The 20,507-nt window shown below is 32.5% G+C and overlaps 1 protein-coding gene across 6 annotated transcripts in view; it reads right to left on the reverse strand.

Annotated features, from left to right (window-relative positions):
• The window catches only part of ATG4C (autophagy related 4C cysteine peptidase), a 104,580-nt gene that overhangs the window by 20,660 nt on the left and 63,413 nt on the right, over window positions 1-20,507 (reverse strand). For 5 of the 6 annotated variants that reach the window (XM_081308494.1, XM_081308491.1, XM_081308492.1 and 2 more), the window contains 3 exons: window positions 16,798-16,876; window positions 16,063-16,139; window positions 8,658-8,777 (listed from right to left, as the gene is read on the reverse strand). In XM_081308494.1, the coding sequence (XP_081164620.1) occupies window positions 8,658-8,777; window positions 16,063-16,139; window positions 16,798-16,876 (276 nt within the window). The remainder of the gene's footprint in view (window positions 1-8,657; window positions 8,778-16,062; window positions 16,140-16,797; window positions 16,877-20,507) is intronic. The other variant, XM_081308495.1, reaches the window with a different exon arrangement.

Below are 20,507 nucleotides of genomic sequence, written 5' to 3' on the forward strand. Positions count from 1 at the left end.
GTTTTATTTTACTTTAGTACTTTTATAATTCACTTTAATGTCAAATTTTATTTGTATGTATATAAAATAAAATATACATATCCCTTTCTATAAATAGTTCTCATGAAGTAAAATTCTAATAAAATATAGAAATATAACTAATTTTTATATTATAATTTAGAAATGGGTCTTTTTATTTAATAGTCTCATACCTTAAAGGAAATACCTAAACAAGTATTTTTATAAATATATTTATTAGGAAGGTCAAGATAGAGTTAACCCTACCACCAAGAACAACCATTAGAAAGGGGTAGATAAATGATTGTTGATAAAGCATCTGAGAGCTATCAAGACAAGTAAGTCTCGAGAAGTAAAAATCTGAAAGAGATGAAATAGATTAAGAAATGATACAGGAAAGAAGACAATGGAAAAAATATCTTTAAGGTACTGAAAGAAAACAATTGCCAACATGGAACTCTAAATCTAGTGAAAATATCCTTCAATACTGTGTTAGTCAGTGACTGCTATGACAAAATACCTGAGAAATTCAACTAAGGAATGACTTTTTGGTCCCAGAAGTTTCAGTCTATGGTTGGCTGGTTCCTCTGCTCTAGGCCTGTGGGAAGGCACAGCATCGCAGTAGAGAGGGTTTGGTGGAAAAGAGCTGCTCACCTTATGGTGGCCAGGAAGCAGACAGGGAGGGAGAGGGAGGGATGGGGAAGGAAGAAACTAGGAACAAGATACAGTCCCCAAGGATTCATTCCCTTCAACTAGGTTTTACCTCTTACAGTTTCCATCACCTCATAATAGTCCCTTCAACTATGAATCCATCCATAATTAATCCATTGATAAGGTTAGAGCTCATGATCCAATCACTTCCTAAGAGTCCCACTTCTGAACACTGCTGCACTGGGAACCAACCATTCACACATGAGCCTTTGGAAGACACTCTAGACCCAAACCATAATAAATACTAAAAGTAGGCTCTCCTCTTCCCTTTCCTCCCCATATAATTCATTCTAAGCCACTAGATGGGCTTTTGCCTGGGCAAAGGAGGCATCCAATCCAGGACTCAGGGAGTCTCTCTGGCAATACACTGAAAGCTGACTGGAACTTGGTAGAAATCACCTTAATCAAGTGATTAAAGTTAACTTCACCAATAAAAAGACAAATCAAAATCAAGTGCCAATCAAGGAATGTAATGAGAAGAATACAGCATTCCCCTCTGTGATACACAAAAAATGTAGAACCTGAAATTCATGAGAAAATATCAGATAAACCCAAACCAAGGAGACAATCTACAAAATTTTCAAATGTCCTATTTTTTAAAAAAGTGTCCTGTTTTCTCAGAAAAAATCAAGGTCACATAAAAGTCAAGAAAGAAAAGAAACTGATCTAGATTAAAGGAGACTCAAGATATATAAATGCAACATATTCTGAACTGGATTATTTTGCTACATAGAGCATTACCAGGATAAGTGGTGAAGCTTGTATAGTTTTTGAGGGGTAGAAATGTACTATGTGACTTTCCTGATTTTGATAGATAACTGGACACCAGGTATTAACTAACTCTCAAATAGTAAAGAATTATTTGTATTACATTTTCAACTTTTCTGTACATTTGCAATTGTTTCAATATTTTAATGAAAGCAAAATAAAGATATAGTCAAACAAGCAAAAACTGAGAGAATTTTTCACCAGCAAAAAGCACTAAAAGAAATAATAATGAAGAAAAAAAGAAATAATAATGAAAGGTCTTCAGAGAGAAGCAAAATGATCTGAGAAGAAAGCAGCATAATAAAGAAAGGAATAAAGGGCATCAGAAAGGGTAAGGTGACTATTAAATAAATGCAAGAAATTTTAATCCTACAGGATTCAACAAAGCACAAAAACAATTTAAATGCAAGAAATTATTAGAAATAGAGGGACATAATGATTGTAAAATGATTCAAAGCAACAGGAAGGACTAACAATTCTAAATTTGTATGTGACCAATAATATAGCCTCAAATATATTAATCAAAGGGCCAGAACAGGAGAAATTGACAACTCCATAATCACAATTAGAGACTTTTATCCCCTTTCTTTCAGTAACTTAAAAAACATGTAGGAAACAGGCATGGTGGTGCACAGCTCTAATTCCAGTTACTCAGGGAGACTGATTCAGGAAGATCTTGGTTTTGAGGCCAGCCTCAGCAATTTGGTGGAACCCTGTCTCAAAATAAAAAGTAAAAAGGACTAGGGATGTAGCTCAATGGTGAAGCACACTGGGTTCAATCCCCAGTACCAAAAACAAAGACAAAACAACAACCAAAAACCATGAAGGAAGGAAAAAAGGGCATGAAGACACAACGGAGGGATAGGAAGGGAGGGAGGGAGGGAGGGACAGGGGTGGGGGAGAAAGAAAACAAATGAAACTAACAGATTAGAAACAAGGTTAAATAGAACTATTCCATAGAGTTCCTAAAGGCATAGACAGGAACAGTGGTTACTCTGAAAACACTTGCAGGAAATCAGACTTCATCATATTCACCTGATCAAATTCCACTTCCCTTGATTCTTCCCTCAATTGGATGATTTGCCTCTTGTCCACAGAGATTCCAAAGGTGACCATTTCAGTGAGATAAAAATCTATTCATAACTCTACCTGAAATGTGCTAAGATCACCATGCTAAAGAAAGGCCCACTTTACCTGTTCCGGATTCAAGGCATTCACGCATTCTGAAAGCAGGTCATGAAACTGTGTTAATTAGGCCCATAATATTTAGAAGAACATTCAGTCTTCTCTTGGTGATTTCTTACTCGACGTGTGGCAGGTTTCATGGGCCAGTTAAAATCCTTAATGATAACGTAATGAATAAACACTCTGAAATGCTTTTGTACTTTCAAATTAAGTCTCTATTTTCTTTCTTTTAACACTGTATTTTTTTTCTTCATGGAGCTTTTGATTTTTGTTATACAGTTGCATGTTTAATGTTCTCTTCTCCTCTATGCCACAAAGTTCATAAATCCAGGAGTAATAACTATCTTGTCACCACAGCACATCCAGCTCCAGAAATCACTGTCTAAAGTGAACACTTACTATGGGCTGGGCACCATTGTAGATGCTCTAGGATATATCAGTGCTTTGATTTATGTTTTAAAAGGATAACATGGGGAGGGGACTATTGAATTGAAAATAGGATGGGCAGGAAGTAAGTCCTGGACACTAGTAAGAGGACTATTAAGGATGGTGTCTGAGACCAAGATAGCAGCAATAGAGATGGTGAAAAGTAGTCTTGAGTCTAGATATATTTTGATCATATAATTGGTTATGGAATGTGAGAGATAGTAAGGAAGTAATGCCAAGACTTTTTGCCTAAACAGATAAGACAGATTTTTCTGCAAATGAGATAAGGAAAACTAGAAGCAGAAAAGGAAGACCAGGAACTTACTTTTGGATAGGTAAATCAGACATGCAAGGGATGTTGAATGATAGCTGGACATACATAATTTGGAAAAGAGGTTTGGGGTAAAGATAAGATCTTGGTTTAGTTGACTTATTTAATTTTAAATATATTTGCAACACATGGAGTTAACTAAGTTTTAGTATCCAAAATTATTTTTTTAAAGAGAGAGTGAGAGAAGGGGGGGGGAGAGAGAGAGAGAGAGAGAGAAAGAGAGAGAGAGAGAGAGAGAGAATTTTAATATTTATTTTTTAGTTATCAGCGGACACATCTTTGTTTGTATGTGGTGCTGAGGATCGAACCCAGGCTGCACACATGTCAGGCAAGCGTGCTACCGCTTGAGCTACATCCCCAGCCCATAGTATCCAAAATTATAAAGATTTTCTTCAAATTGACATTTAAAGCTATGTAACTGGATGAGATCACCATGCTAAAGAAGGTATGAGAACTAAAGACTAGGAACTAAACACTAGGCCATGGTATACTTTCACCCAACTTTAAGAGATGAGGGAACAGCCCAAGAAGATGCAAGAAGCAGCAACTCATTAAGGAAAACCAAGGCAGCTGAGGCTCTGAAAACCAACTAAAGAAGGTATATGAAGGTGAAGGAGGTGTTCAGGTATGCTAAATGCTTCCATTAGAACAAGTAAGATGAAAACTAAGACTTGACCAACGTGGGGGTTACCAGTGACCTTGAAGAGTAGTTTTGGTGGAATGGTGGGGGTGAAAGCACTTAAATATTTGCTGAATTAATGAACTATTCATTTTTCTCCTAGTCACCAAGATGTAAAACAGACTTTCCGAGCTCTCCTTTTCCTTTGATCCCAAGTCCAAGTGGTAGCTTGATCTTGCTGATTTTCAAACCAATCCCTTTCTCTTCAAACTCACAGCTTCTGTTCTATCTAGTCAAGGTACTTAAAGAAGGTATAACAAATCAACGAAGAAAAGTTGGACTTTTTTGGTAAATGATGCTGAAATAACCATTTATCCATGCTGGAAATGAAATTCACACGTGTGTTGGTGGGTAGGAGGTAGGTGGAAGGTACCTATATCAAAATATATGAGTTCTCAATGTAAAACATAAAACTTCTGGAGGTAATGTAGGAGAGTATATCTGTGATTTTTTGGTTATTAAAATTTCTTTCATACTAAATCCAAAAAACATAAAGAAAAAGATTTACTGATTTGACTACATTAAAATGAAAGAAACATTAACAAGTAAAAATAGTAGCCTAGAAGAATATATTTGCAACACATGGAGTTAACTAAGTTTTAGTATCCAAAATTATAAAGATTTTCTTCGAGTTAAACAGTCCTATAGAAAAAGAGAGAAAGAAAATGAATAGGAAATTCATAAAAGAGGAACCAAATGGGCCCATAAACTTTAGTAAGATACTCAACCTCACTGTCAAGCAGGGAAATGCAAATTAAAACTACAAAGAGATACTATTTTATTTTTATCCATGAGATTGGTTAAAATCTTTAAAGTCTGACAATATCAAGTGTTGGTAAGGGTGTGAAGCACTGAAAATTCTCAGCAGTGCTTCTTATGATCACTTTGGAGAGTATCTGACAATATCTAGCAAACCCCAAAATACACATATCTAGCAATGTCTAATGTATCTAATGTGTATCTAATGTAATCCTAGTTAAAGTGTTAGATATGCATGTGCATGAATATTCTTTAAAATATTATTTGTAATTTAAAAATTAAATAAGTCATTTTTGCTTCTGGGAAACAAGTTAGGTGACCATCAACAAAAGAAAGTTTAAATAGTACATTGTAGAATTGACCACTATTCAACAGTGCAAGATAGGCCAAAATGTATAGATATCAACAATCTGTAAGCCACTGTTAAGTGAAAAAGTTATAGAAAGATATGTATCTTTTTTTTTTCTTTTTCTGGTACCAGGGTTTAAACTGGGGTGTTTAACCACTGAGCCAAATCCCCGCCCTTTTAAATATTTTATTTAGAGACCGGGTCTCAATGAGTTGCTAAGTGCCTCACTAAGTTGCTGAGACTGGCTTTGAACTCACGATCCTCCTGCCTCAGCTTCCCGAGCTGCTGGGATTACAGGTGTGCACCACTATGCCCAGCTTTATCTTTTTATATAAAAATATCACTGGTGAAAAGTTTAATAACATGCAAAGATGTGCTGTTTATAATATATATAAAGTATGCATATGATAAACTAACTCAGGATAGTAGTTACCACTAGGAAGAAAAAAAAGAGAATAAGACTGGGAAAAGATTTAATTATTAAAGAATTCTTTAGCCTGGCATTCACACTTCTTCATAATATTATTTCAACATACTTTTCTTAACTTCATCCTTCCCTATTTCCATAGCAATGTTTCCTAAACCTTGGATGTTTACATATTGTCTTTACTATTTTTACTACATGCGCCATCTCTAGTATGATTAATGAATATTTTTCTTTTCATCATATATAATTCAAATAACCATGTAAAACCAGTAAAAATCATATTTAATATGTAAGATACATTTTCTAATATCACTATAAATACATAAGTATTAAAATGTTTGTCCTAGTGCCACCTAAAAAGAACATCAAAGTGTCACACTTCAGGTTGTTCTGTCTTACACAGTGGTTCTCAAATTTAATATATAAGAATACTTGGGAGGCTTGCTAGATAGAAATGGAGGCTCCCAGGCCACACATAGGGGTCTGATTCAGATAGTGAGAAGAAATCCTGCCCCTTTTATATACTGGACAACTAACAAATTGGATTATTCACCATTGTTTAGATAAACTTTACACTCTTTACCTGTATCTTTACTTTTATTAGTATCTCAGCTTGAAGTACTCCCTCCCTCTCACCAAGTCAATGAAAATTAAGCCTATACTTTAAGGTTCATCTTAAATATCACCATCACAATAAAGTACTTTTAATTTGAATGTGACATCTTATTTCAACACTCTTCCTTCCCCCATCAATTCATTTCTGTACGGATGCTTATCATTTCATTGTAATATATGTGTACTTGTCTTATTCCCCCTCCTCAAGCATAAATGTTACTTGAGGGCAGAAGTCTTATATCTTGTTCAAAAGTGAGGATAATATCTTGGTCATTTTATATAATAGTTAATCAGATACTTGATGGACTGAACTCTGTTAAACACTGAATTTGTTTAACAATTTTATGTTAATACTTTAAATATTACACAGCATAAAGAATTATTAGAATATTCATTTATTGGGCATTACAAATTAAACATGAGACTCTGGACTACCTAGCTTCATTTTCAAAGTGAGAAAGCTGAAAATACATCCTACATAGAAACAAGTATTTTTATTATTGCTGTGGGTATATATGTGACTGCATGACCAATGTAATTCTGCAACCTGTACACTCAGAAAAATGAGAAATTATATCCCATCTGATTCAAATGTATGATATGTCAAGATCATTGTACTGTCATGTGTAACTAATTAAAACAAAAAAAAGAAAAAAGAAACAAGTATTTTTTAAATTGTTTTAATTTTCAAGAGAAGAAAATAAAATAGTTAAACTGAAAATGGCAAATTCAGTTTTTAGAAAAAAAGAAAAACAACTTACAACTACCCAAGCAAAAGTAAATGACCAAATTATTAATTGACAAAGTGAGTCCTGGATATTGCTAAAAAAGTTCTTAAAGAACAGCAAAGTTCATTGATTCTTACAAAATTCTCAGTGCTTTCAAAAGACATTTCAACATTGTTATTCTTTGCCTTAATAGTGCATATTACTTTGATGATCAAGAATAATAATTTATATTTTTTTCCAGTGTAAAAACTATAATAACTATCTGTTGTTAATTAGAATAGATCAATATACAACTCACTTGTAAATTTTTAAGAATTTGGTCATAATAATTTGGTTTGCTTCTATTCCAGGAGCAGCCTGCTCTGTTATTTTAAACAAATTTATCTAATTGTAAATAGAAAATAAATTCATGAAAATAGAGAAATGGGACTTTTTAATGGAAATGTTCATCAACATTAATGTACATCAGAATATCATCTGGATTTGTGACACTTTACAAAGACAAAGAACTATCAGACTAAAATATACAAGTGTAAACACTAATTTCAAGTAATAAAGGAGAAGGAAATGGAAAATATATATTTTGTTCTGTTCACCGAGGCCTTCATGTTGAAAGGAAGAATAAAAAGACAACAACTGTGAGAAATTAATAATAGGGAAAGGTTCTCCCATATCTAATTTTCTCCTCTCCTCATTTATTTTTGTCATATTCCTGTTAAATTTCCTTTTTCACATGGCAGGTCAAGCAAACTAAACCTAATCTTGAAAAAGATTCTTTACTTAACCTTTTTATTCCATTTTTATATTTTGCAAATAAAACTTCAACTTATTATTATTCTATTTTTATATTGTGAAAATAAAATTTCAACCTATTATGTCCATTTTTCCAAATAAAATTAACTGTAAGTAAAAGAGTAATAAATTACTACTATATCTGAGCCCAAGTTAAGAATTACTAAAAATGCTTTTAGTACTGGCTTTACGTAAGATAAAAGGATAATCTATAACTACTGGTGCTAATAAAGAGACCTGTCCAGTTACACTTACTTCTTAAATAAATAATCTTTTTTATTTTCTAGTAGGAAATATAGACATGGATTAAAGCTCTCTACGTGTTTTAACAGTACTCAAACACCAAAAACATGCAGAAGTTTAAAGGTAATGAGAAAAAAGTTAAATAAACCTGTTTCAAAGATTCAGCAAGTAGAATAAATCAGATTAGACAAGCTTATTGGAAGGTAACAACACAGCTCATTTGATAAAGCAGTTCTGAGGAATCCAAAAATACCATTTCTCTTTAAAAAAATAAAAGAAGCACTTGGACTAACAAGAAATAATGCACAATTTGGCTTGATCAAATACTTCATTAATTTTTTTCTGCCCCTAAGGGATTGCCCTTTTAAATCCTCTTCAAATAGAATATAACCCAATTGCTTGCCCATTTCTACAATTTGCAGATTTTTATTTCAACAGTGCCACCTAGTGGAACAATCAATACTTTGACCTGGTCACAGACTCCTCACATAGTTTTATTTTCTGATTCACAATACTCTTAATAAAATTAACATTAAAGGTTAAAGTTTTACAAAATATCATAATTTAAAGATTCCTGTCTTCTAACAGACTGTCTCTAATAAAAATCAAGTCATTTATAAATGTTATTATATTTTAAATGCAGGTACCTTAGTTATTTCTTCAGAAGCTCGTTCGAAGTCCTTAACATTTCGACAGTAAAATCCTATTGTACAGCTAGGATCCATTTTTCGAAACGACATCTTTTTGGGAGAAGGGCAGTGGAATGTCTGTAATTTTAAAACTTTTTTAGGATTAATTTATATTTACTTGGTGAACTTAAGTATATACAAGAATGCTAGTTAAGCTTCGTTATCTAGCTTTTTCTCAAAACTATAGACACATTTTTCAAATGGTATTTTAGTCTTTCCCACTCCCCAAAAGTGTAAAACACGAGCCAACATGGTATATATTTAATTCACCAAATATACACCTTATGTGACATTAGTATTATTATACAAAAGAAAGGAAGTGTGTAGAAGGTGGTACGCTTTTCTAACACTTGGAGAAGGGAAGAAAAATGGCGCCACTGAGTGACATCAGGGGCTAGTACAAGGTTTAGAATCCAGTTAGCCATTTCTATGAAGTTGAACTTAAGGCTGTCTAGTAAGAGATTCCTTGTTTAATGCTTACAAACCTTTTAATATCCAGGCTTTTAAAGCAAATAAAAAGCAGACTGATGTAAACCTTGTATTGATATGAAAAGAAAACAACTTGACAAGAGTTTTACCGATGGACACAGTACATAACTGCATATTCTTCAATTTGCTCTTGTGAAAACTGCCTTGTTATGTTCCTTGCCCTCTTTTTCACCAGTCCTCTTGTCTGTCTTAGTTTGCTTCTCTCAAGTTGTCTCAGTCTCACAATTGTAAACAGGTTGGGCAGGCTGCCCTTGTTTCTCTCCTCTCACTAATGGGATTTGTTTATTTATGGGGTTTAATATCTTTAAGGAATACAATAGTAGGAAAAGGGCTGAATATAGAGCTAATCATTGCAATCTTTTTGTTCTTCACCACCATACTTTTGGTACTATGTTTAAAATATATATATATATTTTTTCATTATATACAGATATATATATATACACACACACACACACACACACACACACATATATATATATATATATATAAATTAATATATGAATGCTTGGGTATCTCATTCTTAAAAATTATGCTTCCAAGTGCTTTTCTGTTAAGTATTTTTTTAAAGTCCATGTAAAATTAGAAGGATATAATACTATATATATTAATATTTGTTGATATTTGCATGGACTCTATAGATCATACAAAAATTTAACAAGTTTAAGGAACTGCAGATGGAAGACAAATGTAGGAAATTCTCCACTGTGTATTTTATATTTTTAAATTAGGAAATAATCTCAGCTGGATTTGAACTCATAAACTTAATATTTCCCTACATTCAATGCCTTAAAACTAAGGAATTTTAACTTGAAACTATCTATTAAAATGTACAAAAGTACAGGCTATCTCATTTGTTATATTCATAGTAAATCAAAATTACACTTTTCTGTCTCCCTACATCCTAGTCATCCAATTACTGTGACATATTAGCACCAGGGAAGATGCAAAATGCATACATTTGACTGATTTTTCCCTTAAAAATAGTTCAAATGTATATTAGACTCAAATCCAACAATAAATACATCAGTAAATATAGATGAAATTAGTTTTTCAAAACTCTGACTTCAACAAAATGCTTAGCTAACACTTACTTTACATAGTGAGATCCAACCTACCTAAACTAGAACCTCCAGGGTACAAGTCAACACAAGTATTATCCTATTGGACTATTCTTAATATTTCACTCATTTTATTTGTAAATAGATATTTAAAACAGATCTGGAAAGGCACAAAAAAGCTAAGTAAGCCTGTTACTTAACAAATCACAGGACTATATTAGGATATAAGACACATTTCTAAATCATACTCACAAGAAATCATTCTACATACAACATGTCTAAAAATAGCCATTTGCCAAGCTGATTGCAAAGCCAGCAACTAGGAATGTTTCTTTAGTTTGCCCAAAAAGTGTATACAAGGTTCAACAATATGTTTTTAAATTCATCTATTAGGCTGTTCTATACTAAAGCACCAATAAGTTTTCATGTAGGAACCAGTAACACTAACTAAAATAAGCTCACTTATATTTTACTGTATTATTTCAATCATAATAGATAATTATGACAAACACTAAATTATTATCTATGGTTACTTTGAAACCTACAAAGAACTTTTTAAAATTATTCACAAAAGCACAGACATAAATCTGAAAGCTGAAATTACTACTGGATGTAACTACATGAGTTTTAGGACTCATTATAGAGAGGCATTTTATGTCACTTAAAATTATATTGTTCTGTTTACCCAAGATTATGAAGTCAAACCAATATTAATTTATAATTCAGAACCATTTTTGTTAATTGCAAAAAATAAAGGTTAGAATTTCAAAGTATTTTCCTAAGTGGCATACAAGGCTATGTTCACTTTGTGGTAATTCTTTAAGCTATGCACTTATGATTTAATTCTTTTTATTATGAGGTTTGATAAGAACAGCTGCTTCTGTCTCACAAACACATTTTAGGGAATGTTCATTACTTATGCTTCCATGATAATACAATGCATTTCTGGGGGGAAAAATGGTCAGGAAGAGTCAATTCCCATTTATTTTGTTTTTTAACACACTATTCATTGCCTCAAAAAATAGTTACTAGGCACCTACTTAAATGCCAAGCAGTTGTAAGTTTATTATTTGGAATAGTAGATTTTATTACCTAAACATATAAATAATATTAAAATGAATATTTTTAGGTATAAGAATGCTATTTTGGAAATTTAGATGAAGCTTTTTAAGGTAGTCTGAGAACATCCTTTCTAAAAAGTAACTTCTACCAACTGCAATTCCCATGTGTGGCTTACAGTGTATATCTTCACTGACAAATTCACTTATTCATCTACCTAGTGACTTTCATGCCACTATTTCTAAGATTACTAGAAAGATTAAAACAGTCACCACCATATGAACTTCCTAAAATTTGGTACTTGGAATTGAGGACCCAGGAATCAGAACAGCGTAGCATATCTATTAATAGGGCTTTTCTTACTTTTTAAACAAGGTAAGAATTTGGAGGGAAATGGATGGCATTAGAGCAGATTATGCTAAGCGAAGCTAGCCAATCCTTAAAAAACAAATGCCAAATGAATTCTTTGATATAAGGGGAGTAACCAAGGACAGGGCAGGGACGAAGAGCTTGAGAAGAAGATTAACATTAAACAGGGATGAGAGGTGGGAGGGAAAGGGAGAAAGAAGGGAAATTGCATGGAAATGGAAGGTGATCCTCAGGGTTATACAAAATTACATATAAGAGGAAATGAGGGGTAAGAGAAGAATAATACAAGTGGAAGAAATGATTTACAGTAGAGGGGGTAGAGAGAGAAGAGGGGAGGGGAGGGAAGGGGAGGGGGGATAGTAGAGAATAGGATAGACAGCAGAATACATCAGACACTAGAATGGCAATATGTAAATCAATGGAAGTGTAACTGATGTGATACAGCAATTTGTATACGGGGTAAAAATGGGAGTTCATAACCCACTTGAATCAAATTGTGAAATATGATATATTAAGAACTATGTAATGTTTTGAACGACCAACAATAAAAAAATAAACAAGGTAAGAAAACTTTGGTTATTTGTAAGAATTAGAAATTGTCATTCTGAAAACATGCATTAAAAATATGAACCAGGCTGTGGTTGTGGCTCAGTGGTAGAGCGCTTGCCTAGCAAGTGTGAGGCATTGGGTTTGATCCCCAGCACCACATAAAAGTAAATACTGTTAAGAATAATAACAAAGGATATAATCTATTTAAATATCTTTTTCAATCTTATATTCTGTTACCAATAAAGATATTGTGTCCATCTACAACTAAAAATATACATAAGAAAATATAAACCAGGGGCTAGGGTTGTGGCTCAGTGGTAGCATGCCCACCTAGTACACATGAGGCACTGGGTTCAATCCTCAGCATCACATAAAAATGAAATAAAGGTATTGTGTCCACCTACAACTAAAATATAAATATTTAAAAAAAGAAAATATGAACCAATATTCCCTGTTTACAAAAGTTAATTCATTGATTATACACACACACACATATGCATATGTATATACACATATATGTATATATAAATGTGTTACATTTATATATTTATATATGTATCTATGTATTTATAAATGTATATTATATATAAATGCATCTACATACATAGTAGTTATATGATAAATATACTGTATGTGTATATGTAAATACATTGATGCACACATACACATCATTCATATATATATATACATATATATATACACACACACACACACACATACCCATCCACTAGTCCTTCCACTCCAACAACTGAAACTCCGCCCTATCCAAACCACTGACAATGGAAATCCACAATTCAACTATCCTCACTGCTAAAGCCCATCTGACTTCTTTCCACTCTTCTATAATTTCAAGTTATCCTTTCATGACTTTTTTAAGGTTGTTAATGCTGCTTTTTTGAACTCCATTATCTGTATAAAAATTATAGAGTGTGAGTTTACATATTAAAATGTACCCTCACACTGAACTGTGTGTCCCATTCCTCAGTGCTGACCAAGAATATCTCTGCCATATCCTCCCTACTGGGCTCAGAATCTAAACATGACCTCCATGTATTTTGAAGATACTCAAGGAAGAGTTTCTTAACAGGTAGTATAGAAGCTCTAAAGTATATATTAACTCAATAGTATATACTAATATATTCTATAAGGCTGCATTTCAAGAATTAAAAATTCAGTAGAAATATATATAATCAAAGCATTTGGAGTTATACAGAAGAAGAGAGTTCACAGAAAATTTTACACCCAGAAAGAGTTCAACAAATGATAAGTAAAACAGAAAGAAATGAGTTATCTCATGTGGTTTCAAATGATTAAAAGTTCAGGGGGCTGGGGATGTGGCTTAAGCGGTAGCGCGCTCCCCTGGCATGGGTGAGGCCCGGGTTCGATCCTCAGCACCACATACCAACAAAGATGTTGTGTCTGCCGAAAACTAAAATGTAAATAAAATATTTTAAAAATGATTAAAAATTCAACTCTAGAAATGTAGGAATTCAATACCATAAGAATAATAACAAAAGGTATAATCTATTTAAATATCTTTTTCAATCTTATATTCTGTTACCATTCTACTGAAATTTTCACAATATTACTGAATTTAGGGCACTCATTTAAAATACCAGGACTATAAGCAATTATTACATGGAATTGGAGAGAATATCAAAAAAGGAATCTCTTCATCTATTGAACACAAGAAGTATTGATTTTAAAAAGTGTTGCCCACAAAAATGATTTTAATAACTGAAGTATGAAGTCAGGCAAGGTGGCACACACCTGTAATCTCATCAACTCAGGAGGCAGAAACAGGAGGATCTAAAGTTCAAAGCCAGTCTCAACTACTTAGTGAGATGCTAAGCACTTTAGTGAGAACTTATCTCAAAAAAAAAAAAAAAAAAAAAAAAAAAAAAGAAAAGGGCTGGGAATGTAGCTCCGTGGCAGAGCATCATTGGGTTCAATCTTAGAAAAGTACTACTTCTACTACTATAACTTTATAACATCAGTTGCAAAATTTCAATAGCATATACACATACAACGAATAGACCAAAGCAAGGATGGTTAGCAATATAAGGTACTTAATAATATAGGTAGTTACTTGGAACATTGTAAACTTAAAATGTGACAAAAAGCAGAAAGTATAATTTCATTCCTGGAAAAAGATAGACAACTTGCTAAGATTTTTATATTTTTGTGGGAAAATAAATGATGCTTTTAATTACACAATCTAAGATAAATCTGTGCACTGGAGAAAAGTAAAAAACTTTTAATAGGAATTACTCATACAGGTTCAGACAGTCTTCCAGAAACTCAAAAATATAACATCAAATCAACTATATTAGTGTTCCAGTGTATAAGGAATAAGTTCTTCTGACTTTAATGTACTTAATTTCATCAAAGTAAAATCTTTTTTTTCTTTTTTTTTATTGGTTGTTCAAAACATTACAAAGCTCTTGACATATCAAAGTAAAATCTTTAAATCAATTCTTTCAATTTTTACTACCACTATCCTATTTCAAGCTATAATTAATCTGACTCACTCCTAGACAGTTGCCAGACTCCCCATAATGAACTGCAACCTTTCTAATCTTAATTGCTTAGACATAATCAGTATATTCACTAACCTGGTCCCTTTGCAGAACCTCTCAAAATATTAGATAGATAGTGTCTCACTCTCTATTGGCCAAAATTATCAAGACCCATAATCTTTTAATTTGCCTATTTTAAGTAATATTAAAATGCTATGAACAATTTTCCATCTGAATCTCAAATATCTACTATCAGTTTGGTACAGATAAATGTAAATACAACTTAGATATAAGAATCAGTGCCTCAAGACCACAATGCAAAGAGAGAGAGAATAATGATACGGTTCATATAGCACAATTCTGTGGTGTCTCACTTCAATTAAATCAACTAACTAGCAAATATCTAAAGTTTACATGCAAGTTGCTCACAATGAAAAAAAGAAAACCTGATCTCTGGCCTCAAGATGCTTATATTTTAGTTAAGGAAATAATTTACAAAGGCTGTGACATTATATCATAATGTTTCTTTCTAAACCAGATTATATCTTACAGTTTATTTTCATAATCTACCCCTTAAATACTAGTAAGTATTAATATTAGCTAGAAAGTTATTACTAAAACAAAAAACTTAACCACATTTCCAACTTGCCAAGCCCTCATGTATTAGTGACCCATGCTGTTGAATTGATTAAAATTATCATATTCTAAAAAAATTATTTTAGTCTGTAAAACTATTTACTGGGAAAACACTTAAGAACTCTCAAAATTTTCTCAATTAAAACATGGATCATAAAATGACCAATTTAAGAGGAAAAAAGGTACAAAATATAAGCTAAAACAAATATTAGATTCCAACTAAGCTCCTAAAAACTCCTAAACTAGAGGTTAAGGTTTAAGACTAGTAAATAATAATTAAATAATTTAGTAGATAATCTTATTTTGTCACTTTACCTCAAGTCTTTCACCTTCTCTTTTACTTCCTTTCTTCTTCTTTTTACAAAACATACCTAACACATTTTAAATTCTTCAGTACAGTTTAGCTGTCTTTCTACAAAATTACTGAGAGGCTTGATCATTTATTTTAGTAAGACTGGGTATTTAACAAGTTAGAGACAAAGATAAATGAAGAAGGAAGTATATTTTAAATTAAAATTCAGCAACGAAGCATTTAACCTTTGACCACTGTATTGACAATAATTTTATAAGAAGGCAAAATTAACTTGTAATTGTAATACAGCATAGCTATCTTGCACATTTCTAAATAATTAGTTTGCTTCATATGATAAGAAAACAATACTATCTCTAGATGTATAGTACCTCAAGAGGAAAATCCTTTATGCTGACATCTACAAAAGATTGGCAGTAATGAGGATCCATGTAAATCAAACTGTCATCTACAAGGACAAAACAGAAGACAAGTAATTCAAAAAACACCTTATTATTACACTGCTTACAATCCAATTTCTATGTAGAACAGCTGAAAAAAAAACTCTAGGAGTAACAGCTTGCCAGACTGATATTCATTGACTGAAACATAGGTTTGCATAGGATAGATTAACTTTTGCATAATCAAATATGCTTGTATAAGCAGAATTTTTATAAAGTGATGAGACTGTCATTTAATTTTTGGTGATAAAATTACTTTCACAAACACACAATTATATTCTACAGTTTGCATATGAAAAATGTATTGCACTTCTCTGTCCTGACAGGAAGAACATATTGCTTGTCATTTTATCATCAACTAGCACTACTAAGACTGGTAAAAAGTAAATATGTGAATAGCAACTGCCAGAACGTGGCAGCTATGGCTTCTGAAGTTCAGTGAGACCAATAAATTATGCCTTGTTTATGCAATAACAGAAATTAAGCATACATTTTACGGAACCCAATTATACTGTGAGCCAAATGACAGATGAGTGGCTACTGCAGGACTGATGAATGTATGAGGTATTCCTTTTGCTCTGTTAATTATACTGTTTCCAGCTGATCTCATATTAACTTTCTGGCTTAAAAAAAAAATGAAGAGATATATTTTACAAAATCACTAACCTTGAAATCCAGCAAAGTAATATGACTGTTTAGGTTTGCCACCAATAATACCCACACAATATTCAAGGCTCAGAACACCCTGCCAAAAGAAATTAAAACAAGAGTTAGTCAAGAGACAAATGATAATTATTTAAAACAACTCAATTTGTTTTACCAATACTAGTAGTTCCCAAACTTTTCACCAATTAGTTACCACTTTTATTACATTTGCCCCATGTTCTGAAATCTTTTCTTCCAAACTGCCTTCTCCTTTCTTTAAATCACTCAACATTAATAGAAATTAAATATTGTGATCAGCATGTTGTTCAACAACATTAAACTCCTACTATGAAACAGATACAGAGATAATGTTACCCCATTAAAGCAACAAAATTCCTGCCAAAGCCCCAACACTTAGCTTTCCAGTTACTGGGGCAGCATTATGGTGACCAATGTAATATTTGCATCAGACTTTTTGAAATGCTAAACCTAGTTCTTAGAACTCATGATTGTTTTCATTAAGCTTCTGAGTTTTCAAATCCCAAACTGAAAACCATTTTTCTAATCAAATCATTCACTTACTTGACACATTTTTTTTGTGCTGTTTCATTTGGAATAAACATAAAGATTAATTAATGAAAACAACTTAAGGAAAATAATTATTGTATCCAAAGTCAATTTATTTTACTAATCAAAAAATATCAGGCATACCTCAATATGTTATTTAATATGCCCCTCAGTATATTAAATATTCTATTATAAGCAAACTCTTTAAGCTAGGCAAAATAACTCTATACCTTTAAAAAATGTCTAGTGATGTCAATTAAAAAATATCCAGAGGCAACAATTAATATCATCAATAGTTCTTGCAATTACTACAGTGACAACAGCCACATCACTGTGAACATAGCAGCTCAATTCAAGATTCATAGCTGTTAGAGTCTGTAAACAAGTCAGGATGGCACCTGGCATTTTGCCAGAGAAATGTTAGAGTCTGTAAACAAGTCTGAATGGCGCCTGGCAAAATGCCAGAGGGAGTGGTTTGTGAAGTAACACCAGCGAGCCATTAAGTGTGGAGATTCCTTATTGGTTGACTGATGTATTTAGTTTATGTTAATTAGATAAGCTGTGTGGAATGTATAAATACCATGTATCAACTACACAAGTTGTTCGTCAGCCCCCCCCCCCCCCCCCGGCTATGGAACCAACCTAAGTGCCCTTCAACAGATGAATTAATTTTTTAAAATGTGGTGTATACACACACACACCAAAAAAAAAAAAAAGGAATATTACTCAGCCATAAAGAAGAATGAAATTATGGCATTTGTAGGCAAATGGACAGGACTGGAGACTGTCATGCTAAGTGAAATAAGTCAATCCCAAAAAACCAAAGGTCAAATATTCTCTGATATGTGGATGCTAACATACAGTAAGGTGGAGGGGATAGAAGTTCATTGGATTAGACAAAAGGAATAAAGAGAAGGTAGAAGAGTAGGAATAGGAAAGACAGGAGAATGAATCAGACATGAATTTTCTGTGTTCAGATATAAATACACAATCAGTGAAACTCCAAATCATGTACAACCACAAGAATGCAATCCTAATTAGAGTAAATTATACTCTATATATGTATATCAAAATATATTCTACTGTCATTTGTATCTTAAAAAGATAATTAAAAATAGTTCTTGCATTAACTACATGTTATTCAACATTAATAATGATAAAACATGTTATAAACTCCAAAATATTAAATAGCTAAAATTCTCTTATATATGGCTCTCAACTAAAAATAGTCGGACTTAAAATTTTTCAGCTACAATGATGTAAAAGTTATACATATCTATTATAAATAATACTTAGAATACGAATTTTAACCTTTTTGCAGGCTAGTAAATATTGAGCTAGGTAGGCTGTGGTAGTGAGCTACAGTTTCCAGTCAGCCAGGTGATCATGAGAGAACAACTGATACTCTAAACTTGAAATCCAGCACAATGTTCCATAGTGTTGCTAAGCTATGATGTTTGTTACATTAGAAGTATTAAATGCATTTTTAACTTATAATAGGTTTATTGGGATGTAACCACACTGTAGTTGAGGAGCATCTGTATATATTGACAAAAATTCTAATTTAATTGTTTTTGTAAAAATAACAGGTGGGTGGGTGGGTGCAATGGCACTTAGCTGTAATCCCAATGACTTTGGAGGCTGAAGCAAGAGGATCACAAATGCAAGACCAGCCCCAGCAACTTAGTGAGACACTTTCTTAAAAAATAAAAAGGACTGGGGATGTAGCTCAGTAGTACCCCAAGTAGTACCACCATCAACCACCATCACTACCAGCACCATCATTATCATAATAATAAATGGTCATTGGGGGAAAAAAACATAGACATATAGAAAAAAAAGTATAAATTACCCTAAATTCTAATACCCAGTGCTCATCATTTTTAACATACAAGATAACACATGTATCATGAATCTCTTTTCATATTAGTAAAAATAGATATGTATTAAAACATTTAATGACTGTAAAATATTCTATTTTGAAATAACAAAATGTGCTTAAAACCCTCTTTATGAATATTTAAGTTGCTCCAAGTTCTCATTGTTTTAAACAACCTTCTGCTATGATTTGCATGTTTTTGTCCCTTCCAAAATTCATGTGTTCAAAACTTGCTCCCCAGTGCAGCAGTGTTGAGAGGTAGAATCTTTTGTTCAGGTAGTGAGGTCTCCACCCTCATGAATGGATTAATGCTGCTATAAAAAGTGCTTGAAGGGTTTTTCCCTCCTGCTCTTCTGACATGTCATTCCATGTCTGTCTGTCTTCATGCCAGGACATAGCAAGAAGGCCCTTGTCAGATGCCAGCACCTTGATCCTAGACTTCCCTGGTTTCAGAACTGAGAGAGAATAGATTTCTGTCCTTTATATATTACCCAGTCTCATGTATTGTTACAGCAGCATAAAACAAACTAAATCACCCACTAAAGAACAACATCATATATTTTCAATCTTATAAAAATATCAAAGTTTTTTTAAAGAACTAGAACTGAAAAAAATTAAATGAAACAGAATAGGTATATTCAATTAAAATCTCAGCTTATTTTAGCTAACCTGCACGAAGTAAGAAAACAAAATTGAACAACAACAACAAAAAGATAAACACTTAATAGTAACGCAGTTATTTAACATTAAGGATTCTATTCTATTCCCCATCCCCCAAATAAAAATCTTTGCTACAAGTAAGGTACCTTACTTGAGGCAATTTGATCAGCTGAAATGAGTGTTTATGTCCTGGGAACCTAGGAAATGAAAGTTCTAAGTCTTTCATAACTCAGAAAAGAAAAAAGGAAATACATAGCAAAAATCAGCACTGACTCTCCTCAAAAAAAAAAAAAAAAAAAAAAAAAAAAAAAAAAAAAGAATGGATCCAAGCATCAGAAGACTTTGGTTCTTGATATCTACATTTTCTTTGCAACAGAGTAGATTTAGCAATAAACACTTAGAAGATTATGAACTAGAATGCCATTACAAGTAAAAGGCTGTCTCTTCAGAAACTTGAAACACTTTTCAGTTCCTAAAAGAGCTTATTCTCAGTTATACAGAGTTAGAATTTATTGAGCTGTGTCCATGAAGCAATAAATAAGACTGAAGCAATCAGTCAAAAAGGAAAGTCCTAATTTGTCTTATTGAAGAAAAAGAACTTATTGGATTTTCCTCGTTCCAAATC

Source organism: Spermophilus citellus (assembly GCF_964194105.1).
Source record: "Spermophilus citellus genome assembly, chromosome: 9".
NCBI lineage: Eukaryota > Metazoa > Chordata > Mammalia > Rodentia > Sciuridae > Spermophilus > Spermophilus citellus.